Source organism: Pelodiscus sinensis, chromosome 5 (assembly GCF_049634645.1).
Source record: "Pelodiscus sinensis isolate JC-2024 chromosome 5, ASM4963464v1, whole genome shotgun sequence".
NCBI lineage: Eukaryota > Metazoa > Chordata > Testudines > Trionychidae > Pelodiscus > Pelodiscus sinensis.
In genome coordinates this window covers 116,581,871-116,598,646 of record NC_134715.1, presented here as the reverse complement: position 1 = coordinate 116,598,646, position 16,776 = coordinate 116,581,871, and the positions used below count along the sequence as shown (strand labels likewise).

Sequence of the window (16,776 nt, the reverse complement as noted above, 5' to 3'; positions counted from 1 at the left end):
TGTGTTCATTGATTTGTTCAGGATTATTTTTCTGTTTTAATAAGCTGCTAGGCAAACTGATACTTCAGGTCCTGCTCCAACAAGCAAATCATCATTACTGGGCAGTTTCTATCATCTTCCATCGTATCTCAAGTTATATGATGTCTTGAAAGCTACCCATGCGAACTATAAGGTACAGTACCATTTCCTTTAGATGAAATGAGAACTCTTTTCTGATAGTGTTACACTATCCAGTGTTGTAAGTTTCATATTCTTTACATGTTTGTTATTTGAGCGCTTGTTGAATATATTGTAAAGAGATGTAAGTGAGTAGTCGACTACTTGCATTCCCCTTTCCCCCTGCTGCCTCTTTAGGGGAGGAAGGGTAGGGGAGACTGGCATGAAGTAGCCAGGAGCTGGAGCAGCAGCCCCTGTCTAAGGGAGATTGTGGGGGATCCCAGATCGCGCTGGATCCGAGACATTTAAAATGCAGAACTGCAACAGTCTCAGACCCAGTGCGAGCTGGGACAGTGAGCACCTTCCCTTGTTGACTAATCATGTAGTTGATAGAAATTGCATCGACTACATGATTAGCCAATTACTCGCCTCTTAACATACTTAATATGTCACACTAGAAGGTTTACCTGGTGTTGCTGTGTCTCTAAAATACATAGTAGATAAAATATTCATTCCAATGTTGGGCATTTCTCGTATATACTGAAATTCATATTCTTTTGGCCAACAATATCCTTTGAGGCCATATCTGCACCTTCAATGTCTTCATCCCTCCAACCTGAAGACATAAAGGATGGGCCAACCCCCAGCCATCCCTTAATTCTTTCTTATTGACTCTGGCTAGGAGTTGGAACTTGCAGTGTCTATACTACTTGTTCACGGTACAGCCTGTTGAATGGGCTGTACATTGATGGGTGTGTAGCAATTAGTCATTAAATTATATTAATCATTTTTGATAGTTTCTTTTCCTCTTTTGAGGAGATGAAAATTTTTCCTTTATCTGTAGGACTTTCCTGGTATCAAGTCCATCCATTATGATTTAAATTCAGAGTTGCCTTGTATACAAAGTGGTAGTGAGTCCTCTAATGGGCACAGTTGGTGCTTAGTCTGGCTTGGTAAGGGGCACATACTATGCACTATTATAAATTGTTTTCAAAGAACTCAAAATGCAAAAATCCCACCTGAAGTAGCTTCTGCTGGAGATGTTGATGCATGCATCAGATCCTTAAATGGCTAGGGCGGAAAATCCTTAGCAATTGTCCTCACTTTTTCCATCAGTTCTTGTGTTCAGATCAGAAATGGGAACCTCTTAAAAATTCATCCTCCTCTAGTACTACAACCTCTGGGGAAGAGAACAGAGCCCCCAAAGGAGAGAGTTCTAGGTCTCCTTCACCAAGTCCTACTCCTAGAAGCCAGAAATTCTCCCAAATTGCCTTTGAGAAGGGTGGTTCAATACCCAAAAGTAGTCCCTCTGGCACTGCCTAAGTCACCAGACACTGTTCCAGGACTGGCCTCTTTGGTACCTTGGAAATTTTAGGTATTGACACCTTGTAGTGATGTTAACTACTACTTTGGTTCTGATGTCCTCCATTTGTGCATCTCCAGTACTAGCACACCCCATGCCGAAACTCTGCGCAGAGTTAGGGAGTAAAGGATTTCTGTGGCACTGGATTCTACGCTATGATCTGTAGTAAAAGTACAGTTACCAGTTCTGAGTGTATTAGCAATACCAATCAGGACGTGGTTGGAGGGCTTGTCTCTACAGCGAGTTAGGGCGTATCTAAACTACGCGGAACAGTCAAAAGAGGATATGCAAATTCAGCAGGAATTTGCATGTCTTCTTCCGATTGCACTTTTGAAAGCAGAGCTTTCCTAGCATTTCATTTTTTGAGGTTTATGTAGCTTTTCGATAAAGGGGAGGGGTTCACCAAAAGCTCTGCTTTCAAAAGTGCAATCGGAAGAAGAGATGCAAATTCTTGCGGAATTTGCGTATCCTCTTTTGACCATTCCGTGAAGTCTAGATGAGCCCTTAGTGAGCAGCAAACTGGGGCGTAAATCTGCAGTGATCCAATGTGCTGCTCAGTAACTTTCTGTATAGATACTTTTGCTTTGCACTAAAAATGTCAATAAGTCAAAGTTTGTCACAGTGTGGAACTTCTAGTGTACAGCAGCAGCATCTCACACAAGCCCACTGCAGTGCTGTAGGTTAATATTGAAGCTTGCTGCTTACTAACTTGCTATATGTACAAGTCATGAGTGTGTTTCCGTTATTCCATCTGGTACTTCTCTCCCTTTGTAAGCGGAGTACTCCTCCTCTGCTGACTCAGATAATAGCAGAGAGGTGTCATCAGTTCATTCTATGAGGTCAAGATTTGTACACCTCAGAGCAAGTTGAGGGCTCACTTTTATTACCCCAGACATAGAGCTCTGAGAAATACTCCCTGGTATCTGTCCCCATGTGTCTCTGCATCAAGTACCTATCAGCACCTAAGGGTTTATTGGGCACCATGGGAATTACATCAGGCCTAAAGACCAGTTCTGCAACCCAGTTCACAAGTGAGCCCTACAGTCAAACTACAGCTCTTTCAGCAACACAATCCGGCCTGATAAGGACTTGGAACAGACCTCCAACTTTCCTAGCACCCATTTTTTTCATCTCTACTTTCCACCTCACTGTCTAATAACTTTGCTGGGTTAATGCCTTTACTCCTCTATTTTGATAAGGTTACACTGGATCTTCAGAACAACAATGAAAAATTTGGAGGTTTCCTGCGATCAGCTCTGGATGTCCTCTCTCAAATTTTGGAACTTGCAACTCTTCAAGACATTGGAAAGGTGTGTTTATTTAATATAATGTGAAATTAGCTATATTTGACATTAATTGGTGCTTGATAAGGCTGACAGGTATTGGGGTCAATGACAAAATGTTGGGTTGCACAGTAAGTGAACTTCATGGGTGTTGTTTCTTTATTTCATATGACATTTGAAAAGTAATTGTGGCTGGGGTTAGTTCTGTGATTTGTACCTCATCACAGTAACAACTTGGTGATTCTTTCATTTTCCATTTGTGGAGGAAATGTCTACATTTCACTAAATTAAAAGTGTATATGTGAGTGTGGGGGTCCTGTCCCGCCCCCCTTCTTTCTTCCTTGTCTTCTCTTCCCTTTTTGCTCGCTAGCTGCTGAATGGCCGCTGCCTCTAAAGTTTATTTCACTGGGCTGCGGTGTGGGGGTCTGGGCCCACCCTCACTCCCAGACCCCAGTCCAGGGCCCTAAGGACAGAGTCTCCTGGACCTGTCCCACCGGAGGGGGTATGTCCCCTTAACCCACCGGTGCGCCGGCTCCGTGCCCTGCCCTGGGCTGCTTCCACCTCGCCTCCTTCGCGCCTCTCCTACAACTGTCTTCTCCGTTTCCTTCTCCCCTCCCTCTCTCTCTTCTCCTGCCCCTCTCCCCCCTTCCTGGCACTTCCCTCGGGGCTTTTATCCCCCTCCCCCTTCCCTTCCCCCTGGGCTTCTGACGTCACTTCCGCCCCTGCCGTCACTTCCGGCCGCCATTACCCTGCGGCCGTGCGCCCCGCGTTGCTCAGCAACGGTTGCTGGCCCGCCGCTCAGCTGACGCGCGGCGGCACTACACAGCCCGCACGTGAGCAACTCCCATTGTGTTGCCCCCACTAGCGAGAAGGCAATCGCGGGGTCAATACAGGGTGGGCCTGTTTCGGTGGGGTAGGCGGGCCTCACCCTGTCACAGTGAGTTTACTGTGTAAAGAGAATTTATGAAAAACTGAATAATTTTGCATAATTAAAGTTAATACAGGTGATGTTGCTTACCAAGAAAGCTGGAGACCTTTTGAATCTTACTTTCATTATAGCCATATAATTATTCTATATTTATATTAACTGAAGAAAATCAGCAGGGTTGGTCTTTTTCCCCCAAGTTTGATATTTTCGGTTCTTAATTTAACTGGGCTGTTAAACTTGACCATATTTGACATGACATATAACAAGTTTGTATGAAAGTGTAGATTTAAGTTGTAATTTCCTGGTTTCTTTCTGGTACATATTTGTTTTTTGAGCCTGCAGTTTTTCATTTTTTGCTGTCTGAGAATTATGCAATAGTAGCTTCTGTTTCATTTAAATTGATTAAATTACTTTTAAACTTATGTTTAGTGTGTTGAAGAGATATTGGGATATCTGAAATCCTGTTTTAACAGAGAACCAATGATGGCAACAGTTTGTGTACAACAGGTAAGGAAGTAACTTTTGTTTGAATTTTGGGAGTGATAGTGTGGCACTGAGGATTCCTTTTGTTACGCCATTTTTAAATCACTAGTGTCACTTGTCCTAGAACCTCTTGTACCATCTGAATAGTTTCTCTTGACATGCTTACCTACATTGTTAAGTGTCAGGAAACAAATTATTCCAGTTATCTGGATGCAGAGTACATTTGAGAGTAGGAAGCATGGTTTAAAGCAGGGGTGCGCAACCTTTTAGCGGCCGTGACCCATGGCGGTCGGCAAAGTTGTCGACAAAAAACTCCCCCCAAAACCGCTGGTGTCTCCCAGCTGGGCTTCCATCTAGCCGTATCTAAGCGGCACTGAGCAGCCAGGAACAGACAGTGACATTCCTCCAGTAAGCCATCCACGGCCCCCGTGGGGCTTGCAACTGACCATACCTGGGAGCAATGCCATGTGGTCAGCAGCGGGCAGGAACATGCCACGACCCCCTGGGAAGGCATCGACCCATGGGTTGCGCACCACTGGTTTAAAGGACTGATAGGGAGTTGAGAGATCTGGGTACTATTTTTTACTTTTTCACAGATTTCTTGTGTGACCTTTGCAATCAGTCATAGGACCATTTCTTGCCCTTCTCCCTCCAAAGAAGCTGAGCACTTCTGGAAATCAGGTTTTTAATTTTTCTCTCCTTCAGTTTCCTCATCTACAGGATGATGATGCTCTACTTACAGTGAGATGGAGGCTAAATTCACTGATATTTGTAAATTATTTGGTTCTTGCATTAAAGGTTCAATAGAACAACGCTATTTTTGTAAAATACTTTTTATGGGTTTTTTTTATCCTTCAGTATAAAAAGGTTGAGGTTTATCTAGCACCTACATTTGGCTCTAATTTAAAAAAATACAGATGTAAACTTGCAGTAAAATAGTTAACTTTTATCAAATACTCAATTAGAGAATTAATACGTTTTGGAGTCCCACGCAAACTCCCAAATATGCCCACTCTGGATTGGATCAAAAGGGATTGTCTCTGGTGTTCTAGTATGACCTAGCAGGTAAGCACAAGTCAGCTATACATACTATCTGCCACAAGGAAAACTCTAGTTATGATACAGGTTATATATTAGTTTATAGGAACTAATGACAGGATTGAAAGATGTTTACTGGTGCAAAACACAATTTTTGTATAAAACTATAGACAAGTAGCTTTCATCAGAATCAAATTCAATACAAGTGATTAAGTTTCTTCTTTATTTTGCCTATTGAATGTTTGACTTGGTGTCAACAGCAAATAAATAATCTTGTTCAGGATAAACAAGCCATAAAACTCCATTCATATTTAAATACAAGTTTATTAAAAGCTATTTTAAAAACATAGGAACAAACATAGAAAAAAAGTTTTCATAAAATGTCTTACCAAACTGATTATACATATAAATGTCTGGGTTGGAGTTGCAGAGTTGAGTGCCTTGTGTTGGTACCTTGTAATCTAGCCAGAGTAAGGTGCAGTATCTTACTGCACTGGCGTAGAAGCAAGGATAAGAGTGAGTCTGTCTTAGTCTGTCACAGTTCAGTCTCTCCTCTTTTGCTGAATGGAGAAAGTAAGCTGCACCAACCCCTTTTCCATGGTGCACTGGCAATATAAAACTTTCTCTGTTACTGAAAGAATGCTTGTTGGGAGGGTGGGGGATTAAAGTTTCAGAAATGTTCATTTTTTTCACATTTTTCTTTAGATGCTGAAAACTTTATTCGGAACAAACTTGGCTTCTCAATATGATGGCTTATCTTCAAACCCCAGCAAATCTCAAGGCAAAGTCCAGCGTTTAGGCTCTTCTAATTTGAGGCCTGGTCTTTATCATTACTGCTTCATGGCCCCTTATACACACTTTACACAGGCACTTGCTGACGCGAGTCTAAGGAACATGGTACAGGCAGAGCAGGAACATGATGCTTCAGGGTAACTGTTTTGTTTTTCCTTCTGTGTGTGGCATGCAGACTTTCATAAAACTTATCGAAACACTCTAGCTGCAGACAGTCAATCATAAAATCTTTGTAAGTCCTGAACAGGACTGTTGTAAAGTTTATTGATGTCTTTTACATATTGAAATTACAATATACTGTCAATAGCAGGAACTTTTCTTATATATTCTTTTGAAATACCATAATGTATCTTATATTTACTAATTTGAACTTTGGTACAACACTGTATTCTGGATAGAACAAAACTTCTTCACAAAGCAAAGTGGTAAATGTACATAAGAACGGTTGTACTGGGTCAGACCAAAGGTCCATCTAGCCCAGTAGCCTGTCTGCCGATAGTGGCCAGCACCAGGTGCCTCAGAGAAGGTGGACCTAAGACAGTGGTCAAGCGATTTGTCTCCTGCCATCCTTTTCCAGCCTCTGATGAACAGAGGCCAGGGACACCATTTGTATCCTCTGGCTAATAGCCTTTTATGGACCTAACCTCCCATGAAATTATCTAGCTTCTCTTTAAACTCTGTTATAGTCCTAGCCATCACAGCCTCCTCTGGCAAGGAGTTCCACAGGTTGAGTACATGCTGTGTGAAGAACTTTCTTTTATTAGTTTTAAACCTGCTACCCATTAATTTCATTTGGTGTCCTCTAGTTCTTCTATTATGGGAACTAATAATTTTTCTTTATCCACCCTCTCCACACCACTCATGTTTTTATATAACTCTATAATATCTCCCCCTCAGTCTCCTCTTTTCTAAACTGAAAAGTCCCAGTCACTTTAACCTCTCTTCATATGGGACCCGTTCCAAACCTCTAATCATTTTAGTTGCCCTTTTCTGAACCCTTTCCAAGGCCAAAATATCTTTTTTTGAGGTGAGGAGACCACATCTGTACACAGTATTCAAGATGTGGGCACACCATAGTTTTATATAGGGGCAGTAAGATATTCTTTCTTATTTTCTATCCCTTTCTTAATAATTCTTAGCATCCTATTTGCCTTTTTGACCGCCGCTGCACACTGTGTGGAAGTTTTCAGAGAACTATCCACGATAACTCCAAGGTCTCTTTCCTGATTTGTCATTGCCAAATTAGCCCCCATCATACTGTACGTATAGTTGTGGTTATTTTTCCCGATGTGCATTACTTTACACTCATCTACGTTAAATTTCATTCGCCATTTTGTTGCCCAATCACTCAGTTTGGTGAGATCTTGTTGGAGTCCCTCACAGTCTGCTTCTGTCTTGACTATCCTAAACAGTTTGGTATCATCCTCAAACTTTACCACCTCACTGCTTACCCCTTTCTCCAGATCATATATGAATAAGTTGAAAAGGATTGGTACCAGGACTGACCCTTAGGGGACACCACTAGTTACCCCTCTCCATTCTGAAAATTTACCATTTAATCCTAGCCTTTGTTTCCTGTCTTTTAACCAGTTCTCAATCCAAGAAAGGACCTTCCCTCTTATCCCATGACCATGTAATTTACACAAGAGCCTTTGCTGAGGGACCTTGTCAAAGGCTTTCTGAAAATCGAAGTATACTTTATCTACTGGATCCCCCATGTCTGCATGTTTGTTAACCCCTTCAAAGAACTCTAATAGATTAGTAAGACATGATTTCCCTTTACAGAAATCATGTTGACTTTTGTCCAACAAATTATGTTCTTCTACATGCCTCACAATTTTATTCTTTACTATTGTTTTGACTAATTTGCCTGGTACTGTCAAGCAGAAATACAGCCTTTGCATATATCTTAATTTGGTAGGGATTCAAAAGTGTTACCATGTACATGGTTAATTGATGAATTTGGGCTCATTGATTAACCTTCACAGTTACAGGCAGGCTCTTGGTACACAAAGGGAACTGGCTCTGCACACAATGGTTCCCGGGGAGCCACCTTCCCCACTCTCCTCCCCGCACGCCCTCTGTATCAGAGGCAGCAAACAAGTGGGAGCCTGTGCATGAAGTGAGCCAGCTTAAAATTGGTTCTCTACGTTCACCAGCTCCCAGGGAGCCCACTCTCCCTGCTGCGTGTCACTGCTGAAATTTTTCAGTTGTTACATGTTAATTAACCACATGTTAACATCTCTAATATTTAGAAGAAATTGTTAAGGTTATATATTTGCTATTTAATAATAAATATTAACTTTAAACCAACTGTATTAATATCATTTTTTGCTAATTGACATTCATGTTGAGTCTTAATAGAGGCAAATAAATGGAGACAGAATTCTCCTTTCAAGTCTGCAGCTAGTCAGGCTACAAATATATTAGTAGAATAACACAGGAAAGTTTGCATTGCTTCTACCCTTGATGTACAGTAAATGTTCCATAGATAAGTGAGTTTGTACACTCTAATTATCTGTTTGTTAAAATACTTAAAGTGAATTTTTAATTTTCTCTTAGCTAACTAAAATACTTGAAACAATCAAGCCCTATTACAAAGCTAATGCTAGTAAATAAAATAGTAGGGAGTGTGCATGTAAGAATTTTCTCAAATGTATCCCTTAGTTGTATTTTTTTATTTTGATAGATGGTTTGATGTTCTGCAGAAAGTTTCTACGCAACTGAAAACTAGCCTTACAAGTGCAACAAAACATCGTGCTGACAAGGTATTTAAAATATGTACTTAAACAGTAAAATGAAAGAAGGGGTAAAATTTACCTTTTATCCACATGAAGTTATATTTTAACAGTTCATTTTTGAACAGGAATCTTTCACAGGCAATATGTGGCTTTAAACTGTTTCTTTTTCTTTTTCACAGAATGCTATTCACAATCACATTCGCTTGTTTGAACCCCTTGTTATAAAAGCTTTAAAGCAATATACAACAACAACATCGGTACAACTACAGAGACAGGTTTTAGATCTACTAGCACAGTTGGTTCAGCTACGTGTTAACTACTGTCTTCTAGATTCTGACCAGGTTAGTCAAACTGTCTACTCTTTTTGGACAGTTCATAATAGATTAGACCATTTTAGTTCTTATAGGGACACTTTCAAGCTAAAATCTTACTGTAAAAATAATGACCTTCCTTGGCCTACTAATAGCACCATAGATGAGAACTATGATTTAAAATTGAAATTACAGAAATTATATTTCTCTCTACAGGAATATGAAGATCATTATTTATCTCTACAGGTTGAACCTCTCTAGTCTGGCATCCTGGTGCCCTGATCAGTGCCAAACCAGACAATTTTTGGAACCACAGAGGTTCTATATTGTCTAGCAGCATTATCAACACTTCCACTGCTTACTGGGCTCTTAGAAGACATTTAGGGGTAAATTAGAACTAAATAACAGCACAGAACACATTGTCAGGACTGGTGTCTGTAAACAAACTTTATGGGAGCACAGGAAACTTGATCACATCCATGGTAAGTGGACATCCAGTAACTAAAATCATGCAAACCACTGATGTTACCAGATGTGTGCTGGACTAGAGAGGTTCAACCTGTAGTTCGGTTAATCTTTTTCCCTTTTGATTATCATGCACTCTAGCATATGGGTAAATGTTTAAATCTGCAGAACTATTAATTTAATAATCATTTCTAAATTATCAACTTCCATTTGGAAATATAACAGCCTATCACACTGCTAAATAATTTTATTATAGTTAAGATTTTTAAGCAGGAATGTTATAATTACAACTAGGAAAATATGGTTTGTGGTTAGAATCATTTGGATTACTACTTAATCACAAAAGACAAAGATCTTAATCTATATACCTGATATGTAACAACATGAGAACAGATTAAATTTTAGGTTTTCTGGCTGGATGCCATTTGTAAATATTATCAACTAGAAAATTTTCTCCTAAGCATACTTAATGGGGATCTGTGTGTCTGAATTTCCAAATTTTATACCCACTAGCAATCATTTAATCACCATGTAACTTATACATTGAATAACCAAGAATCCTCTGGAAACAAAATTACTCTGGATTCTCATTGGTGCAAATGTGTAGAATTTGCACATTTTGGTGTAGTAAGGATATTATCCGTTTTTCTGTGAGTGATTGCTGATATCCATTCCACAGTAGTTGTAAGCACACACAACATGTGCCAGTGCTGAAAGTGTTTTCCTCAGCACTACACCTATGGGAGTTGCTCTGGTGACCCCTGAAGGGGTGCCCACATGGCATGGTATAAAGGGCGCTGCACGCTCTCTCCGGTGATGGTGCAAAGGAGCTGCTGTGCTTTGGACAGTTTTTACTTTTTCTGTGAATAAACCTTTGCTTGGTGTATATATAGCTTATTCAATAGTTCCTGAGGAGAAGCCGTGTAATTCTATAATTTTAAGAATGAGTAGTCCTGTGGCACATTAGAAACTTACCCACGAAAGCTCATAAATGTATATATTTTTGTAAAACCCACTTCATCAGATGAATTGGAGTGGAAATAATAAAAAAACAAAATATATGTATAACAGCGGAGCTACCTGTCCAATGTAGGACCTGTGTTAATGAGGCTGAGTGGACTAGATGTGTCCCATTCGTAGCTTTTGATGTGAAAATGCACGTTAGAGGCAGGAGAAATTGGCTTTCTAATGCGTCAACCAGTTAATGTCTTTATTCAAGCTGAGGATAACAGTGTCAAATTTGTAAATTAATTACTGTTTAGCAGTGTCTCTGTAATTGGGTAGTGAAATTCCTTTGTAGAAGGATGACTACTTTTAAATCCATGATTGAGTGTCCATGTATGTTAAAATGTTGCCCAGCTCTGCTCTAGGCGAATATACAGGCTGGGGACTGGATCCAGCCTGCCCAATACTTTGATTGGGCCCATGGATTGCCTCCGGTTACTTTCTATTTGTATCCTGCTGCCCATGCCACTGAATTTCCAGGTGGTGGTTCGGGCATCAGGATACTATTTAAATGGCTCTTGGTAGGGAACCCTACACAGACAGAAGGGCATACAGGACTGCTGGGGATCATCACATACTTGGATTCAGAACTAGTGGAGAAGGCAGATTGGGGCATAGGATCAGGAGCTAATAGCATGACAGCACCCAATCAGGGGCTGACTGAGAAGGGGGATGCAAGGCCACATGGGGATGGGAGCAGATGTGCCTGACTAAGTAAAAAAGAGAGTAGGGGGTCAGTCAGGCTCTGCATAGGGGAAACTCCCCAACTCGCTAACAATCCTCTCCTCCCCAAAAAACTGTTCTATATTTCTCCCATCCACAGTCACGACCCTCCAGGTTCACTCCCAGCTTTCTTCTTTCTCCCTCAGTTCCTTTGTTATCTCTAACTTTTCCAAGCATCTGCACTGCTTCTGAAGGGTGCGGGCAATATGTTTTTGTATTTTAAATTAATTACTCAGTTCTGTATGTATTTGCCTAGTAAGGAATCTGTCAAAAAAAAAAAAAACCCAAATCTTTTTTGCCTGTATTATTACAAACATACTTGCTAACAACGAATAGTCCTGGGGCACCTTAGACACTGACACACCCACTCAACATCATGAGCTTTCGTGGGAAAAACCCACTTTGTCAGATGAGATGAGCTTAAGACATCTCATCTAACAAAGTGGGTTTTGCCCACGAAAGCTTATAATAAAATAAAATAAAATAAAATAAAATAGTTACTCTACTTGTTTTTAAAGTTACAGACTAACACGGCTACCCCTCTGATACTTGCTAATAGGTATTTTGAAATTAATTACCAAAATAATGGAAGCTGTCATGGTCATATTGTGTTGTTGTGACAAAATATGCAGAATTTTGCAGAGTGGTGGGTTTTTTGTTTTTGTTTTTTTGATTTTTTTTGATTTTTTTTTTTGGTACAGAATTCCCATCAGTAAAATGTATATATCTTTTGATGCATAAGTACAAAGAAAGCAGGGTTAAATTTGAAGTGTCAGTATTCAATCTTCATTTTCTAATTTAAGTTCATTAATTCTCTACCATAACACTTCATAAAGGCTGTATTTTTGTATGAAATATGTCATCTAAAATGTGATGCAATTTTAAGTTTTTACATTTACGTTTACAACACACTCAAAATTTCTTCTAAGCATTCATGTCGTGCCATTTTCTTCTAAGCATTCATGAAAGTCTTCAGAATATCTTCTAGCAAACTGTGGGAATCAGTACTTTTAAAGTTTCATCTGCAAGTTTAGTTTTAGATGAGAAATTAATATTGACAGTGTTACGCCACTCTGAATGTGTACCATTCTTAACACATACTTTTTATCCTTTGTGTAGGTGTTTATTGGATTTGTGCTAAAGCAGTTTGAATACATTGAAGTGGGACAGTTCAGGTATAATCAGACATACAAAAATCTCCTTTCCTTCTGTAGTAGGATTATGGAAAATAATCACACAGGCCAGTTGAAGAATTTACATTAATATCTTTTTTGAATTGTACTATTTATTGTTTCATGAAAAATATGTTCGTGAATTTTTCATAAAGCATAGGCTGATTATTTTTTACTGAATAGATCGGACCTGTATATGTTTAATAAATGTAAGTTAGTGTGTATTGACATTTTTGTTTTGTTCCAGGGAATCCGAGGCAATTATCCCCAATATTTTTTTCTTCCTGGTATTATTGTCTTATGAACGATATCACTCCAAACAGATCATTGGAATTCCTAAGATTATTCAGCTGTGTGATGGCATCATGGCCAGTGGAAGGAAAGCTGTTACACATGGTAACTTGAAAACCAAAACAGTAAAAGTACTAACTATTTGCAATATACTAAAAAAGAATATAAAGTATCATGCTAGGGAATGCTGGGCTCATGCTGGTCAGCCCGGAAAACCTTTATATGGTTTTCTTGTGGCATTCTTTAAAATTACATTTTGTTTACATATTAAACCTTATTCAAAGGTATGAACTTACTCCTTCTGGCAGAAAATATTGTTTATCCCATTTATACTCCTTTTGCAATTATGCATATTTGGCTATTTTTGTTCAGAGTAATTAGGAAATTTGAGTAGAAGACAAGCTCTAAAGTATTGTCTGAGCTGTTTAGGTAAGGTCGTGTAGTCGGCAAGAATAAGTCTCAAGTCCGACACTGGGTTCTCAAAGTACAAAACATGCCACACAGGTATGTCATACACAAGTAGTTTATTTCCTGACAGCTAAGAGCTGTGCCCCATAAATGGAAGAACTGTATAACAGAAGCGGCATAATCTTACATCACTTCCTGCAAGCCTGGGACTCCGGGTAGGCTGCAGACGAAGTGGGAGGTTGTCTCAGCTTCTGAGGCGACGGTACCCAAAGCCCATCGGTGAAGTCCGATTTGCTAGGCTCTCAGGCAGCCTTAAATACACTTTTCCTGCCTTGTTTGGCAGTTTGGACATTTCCAGGGCTTACTCATTACATGCTGATGTAGGGCTTAGCTGTTAGTTATCAATCTGGTTCTGATCTGGATCTTCTTGTCCTTTGGCCCTGTTTACATGATCAGTGCGTTAGGGTAAACAGAATTGTTTGTGTTCTTGCCCTTTGCCTTTATCTCATTCTTGTTCTTGCTATATTGGCGACAATGCTTATCTTAAGTGGTGTATGTTCCAAGGACTTGCTTCTGGCTCATCAGATATAGGGAAAAGGGAAAGGGGATAAAGAATGCAGGCCTCAACTCCCCTAAACTATCACGTACAAAGTTCTTCTGCATTTAACCACTACAGTTTGTTTATAGTCTTTCCGGTTCTCCTTAAAGATTTCTGTCCCTTGCTTTCTCATAAAATATTCTAGTTAAAAATGAGTGTGATAAATTGATTGTCATTTTATAGTTGTAATTGCTAGTTTGTTACAAGAATATTGCCTGATAGACTCTTGACAAGGCAATATAATCCTTTTCTGTATGCACATGCGCAAAACCATACTCAGATTTTGCTTTAAATGTCTGATTTTTAATTTGGAAATCTTCCAAAATGTTGTGTTTTTGAAAAATCAGAAAAAAATTCTTGTAAGTTATATTTGTGAAAAAATATCTGCTTGTAGTGAGGGTCTTCTATTTTTAAAAATAAAATAAAATAATGGAAATGGTGGCCAAACAATATTTAATAGCAACAAAATTATATTATGGAGGGCTTGTTACTTATTTGTATCATAGGTGAACACAGCTGTCTCTTTTGTTTAGCTTCCTTTTGGAAAAAGAATATTGAAAGCCTTTTCTTATTCCAGAGCTGTTGATGCAAGAGATGTATCTGTCAATTACTGTGACTTATACTTAGCTTTAATAAGGATGAAAGAACAAGAGAGATGTGGGAATGACTTAAGTTTTCTACAAGTATTCATAGAAACATTACAATTTAAGTGCTAATTTTAAGTAGTAAAACAGCTGGGAGTTGGAACCTTTCTGTACTATTCAAAAATAACTTGCATTTAATATTGAAATATGAAATATCTTGATTTTTAGCTATACCAGCTCTGCAGCCCATTGTCCATGATCTCTTTGTATTACGAGGAACGAATAAAGCTGATGCTGGAAAAGAACTGGAAACACAAAAAGAAGTGGTGGTATCAATGCTATTAAGACTTATCCAGTATCACCAGGTAAGATAAGTGGACCAATTAGTAATTCTTTATATGTTCTATTGTGAATTATTGATTAGACTGGCCACACTTAAAGCATTTCAGATGACATTCATCCTAATTAGTTAGACAAATCCTGATTAATCAGACTTTGTTCTGAGCATTTTCTGGATATGCAGGATAAAAATTTGTTGCTTTCTGGCCCTTCCCAAATTGGTAGTGTAAGAGTACAAATTCAAGTGTCCCAAAGCAAACAATAAAAGCATTCATCGTTAAATATATTTTTTATCATAGAGTAGAAAGATAGATTTCATATATAGTGGTAAGTATTGACCTTGGAGTAGCAGTGAAGGGCTCCAGTCAGATTCTTGAAGACCTGCAGTGTATTGGGGGCTGTATGAACATGTAATGAGACAGTAGTGTCCTTGAGTGATGATCTAATTTAAGACAAGCTACAATAAGTGTGTGTAGCTATCATTAGGAGAAAATGGGGGAGTGAGTAATAATTAAGCCTAAGATTTGTATCACTTATTTGTAATAAGTCATAGGTTGTGGGCAATAAAAAAGCATGGGAGTCCTAGAATCATGGAGCTGGAAGAAACCTCAGGAGGTCATAAAGTCCAGCCCCCTGCCCAAGGCAGGACCAACCCCAACTAAATCAACCCAGCCAGGGCTCTGTCAAGCCGAAACCATGACCTGTCTGATTTTTATTAAAACTATTGGGGGGAAGGAATGACTGAAGCCCAAGAGAAGAATAGAGCCTGAGCTGAAAGAGTAGGGGAGCAGGATATCCAGCACCTGCTGTTTCAGCAGCTGACAGCTCTGGGGCTCCAGGGGCTCAACAGTGCCTTGGAGTGCTAAGTTGCCCTCAGTAACTGATGTCTTTGGCTCTGCCACCACAAGGTTGAAGTAAAAAATGTCATGGCAGTCTCTGAAAGTCATGGACTCCATTGCCTCCATAACATAATCTTACCTTTTATAATGATCATAGTTACATAGCCTTTTATGGATACAACTAGATTGGTAGTCATTTCATTTTTATAAAATACTACAGAAAAGTAAAAAAAATCTGGAAAATAACATTTTTTGGGTCATAATAGAGAGAGAGAAATTTGTTTTTTTTATAAATTCTGGCCAGAGCTGATTTTTTTAAGTTATTGTCATAGATCTACATTTTCATTTCTTCTCCTGGATTTACTTAGTTAATATTTTTACACATACATGCATACAAGAAATAAAACTAAGTGGAGCAGAATAGGAATGCTATTTAATAGTAATAGTGTTCGGGGAGTGGGGACAGGAATGGAGACAGAGTTCTGTGGCTGGGGACAAGGGAGTGGGGACAACGTTCAGGGAGTGGGGACAGTATTCTGTGGCTGGGGAGCGGGGAGTGGGGGCTGGGGAGTGGGGTGCCAGTGGAGGCAGAGAGTCCCCTGCATCTGCCTCCTCCCAGGATTTCCCCCCTCCTCCCCGAGGGAAACCAGTGCGTGCCTGCCCCGGGGCCGACACTCCCCCCCTCCCCCCCCCCCCCGGCGCAGGGAAGCTACGCTCACGCTTGCCCCAGCGTCAACCCCCCAGGCACCGGGAAGCCCTGTGCGCGCCTCCCCCGGGGCTGACTCACCCCTCCTGTGCGGTGGGAGGGAGCATCGACTCCCTACACAATACACCTGGCAGAGCAGCTAGCACATTTCCGGAATCTCCGGAAGTGGCGCTAAGCTGCGGGACTTTTGTCTGTCCCAGGGAAGCCGACACTACCTCTAGTTTCACTTGAGATAGGTAGTGGGGCTTCTTCGGAGTGGGAGGGAAGGAAATGGGGGTGGGGCGGACAGGACACCTCGCGATCGACTGGTCAAGGCCTCGCGATCGACCTGTTGGTGACCACAGTTCCAGATCAAGGGTGGGCAATAACTTATGGATGGGAGGGGCACTCGAAGATTTTGGAAGGTGTTCAAGGGCTGTTTTTCTATGGAGGAGCTGTGGGGTGTGGAACAAAGGTTGGGTGCAAAAGGGAGCTTGTGGTAGGAGACTGGGGTGTAGGAGAAGGCGTGAGGTCTGAGAGGGAATTTGGGTGAAGGAAGGGATTGTGACCTG

The 16,776-nt window shown here is 40.2% G+C and overlaps 1 protein-coding gene across 6 annotated transcripts in view; it reads left to right on the top strand.

Annotated features, from left to right (window-relative positions):
• HTT (huntingtin) overlaps nucleotides 1-16,776 on the top strand; it is a 204,258-nt gene that overhangs the window by 94,836 nt on the left and 92,646 nt on the right. For all 6 annotated transcript variants that reach the window (XM_006128262.4, XM_075930826.1, XM_006128263.4 and 3 more), the window contains 9 exons: nucleotides 45-172; nucleotides 2,719-2,829; nucleotides 4,160-4,237; nucleotides 5,957-6,180; nucleotides 8,733-8,811; nucleotides 8,964-9,125; nucleotides 12,408-12,463; nucleotides 12,708-12,856; nucleotides 14,570-14,706. In XM_006128262.4, the coding sequence (XP_006128324.1) occupies nucleotides 45-172; nucleotides 2,719-2,829; nucleotides 4,160-4,237; nucleotides 5,957-6,180; nucleotides 8,733-8,811; nucleotides 8,964-9,125; nucleotides 12,408-12,463; nucleotides 12,708-12,856; nucleotides 14,570-14,706 (1,124 nt within the window). The remainder of the gene's footprint in view (nucleotides 1-44; nucleotides 173-2,718; nucleotides 2,830-4,159; nucleotides 4,238-5,956; nucleotides 6,181-8,732; nucleotides 8,812-8,963; nucleotides 9,126-12,407; nucleotides 12,464-12,707; nucleotides 12,857-14,569; nucleotides 14,707-16,776) is intronic.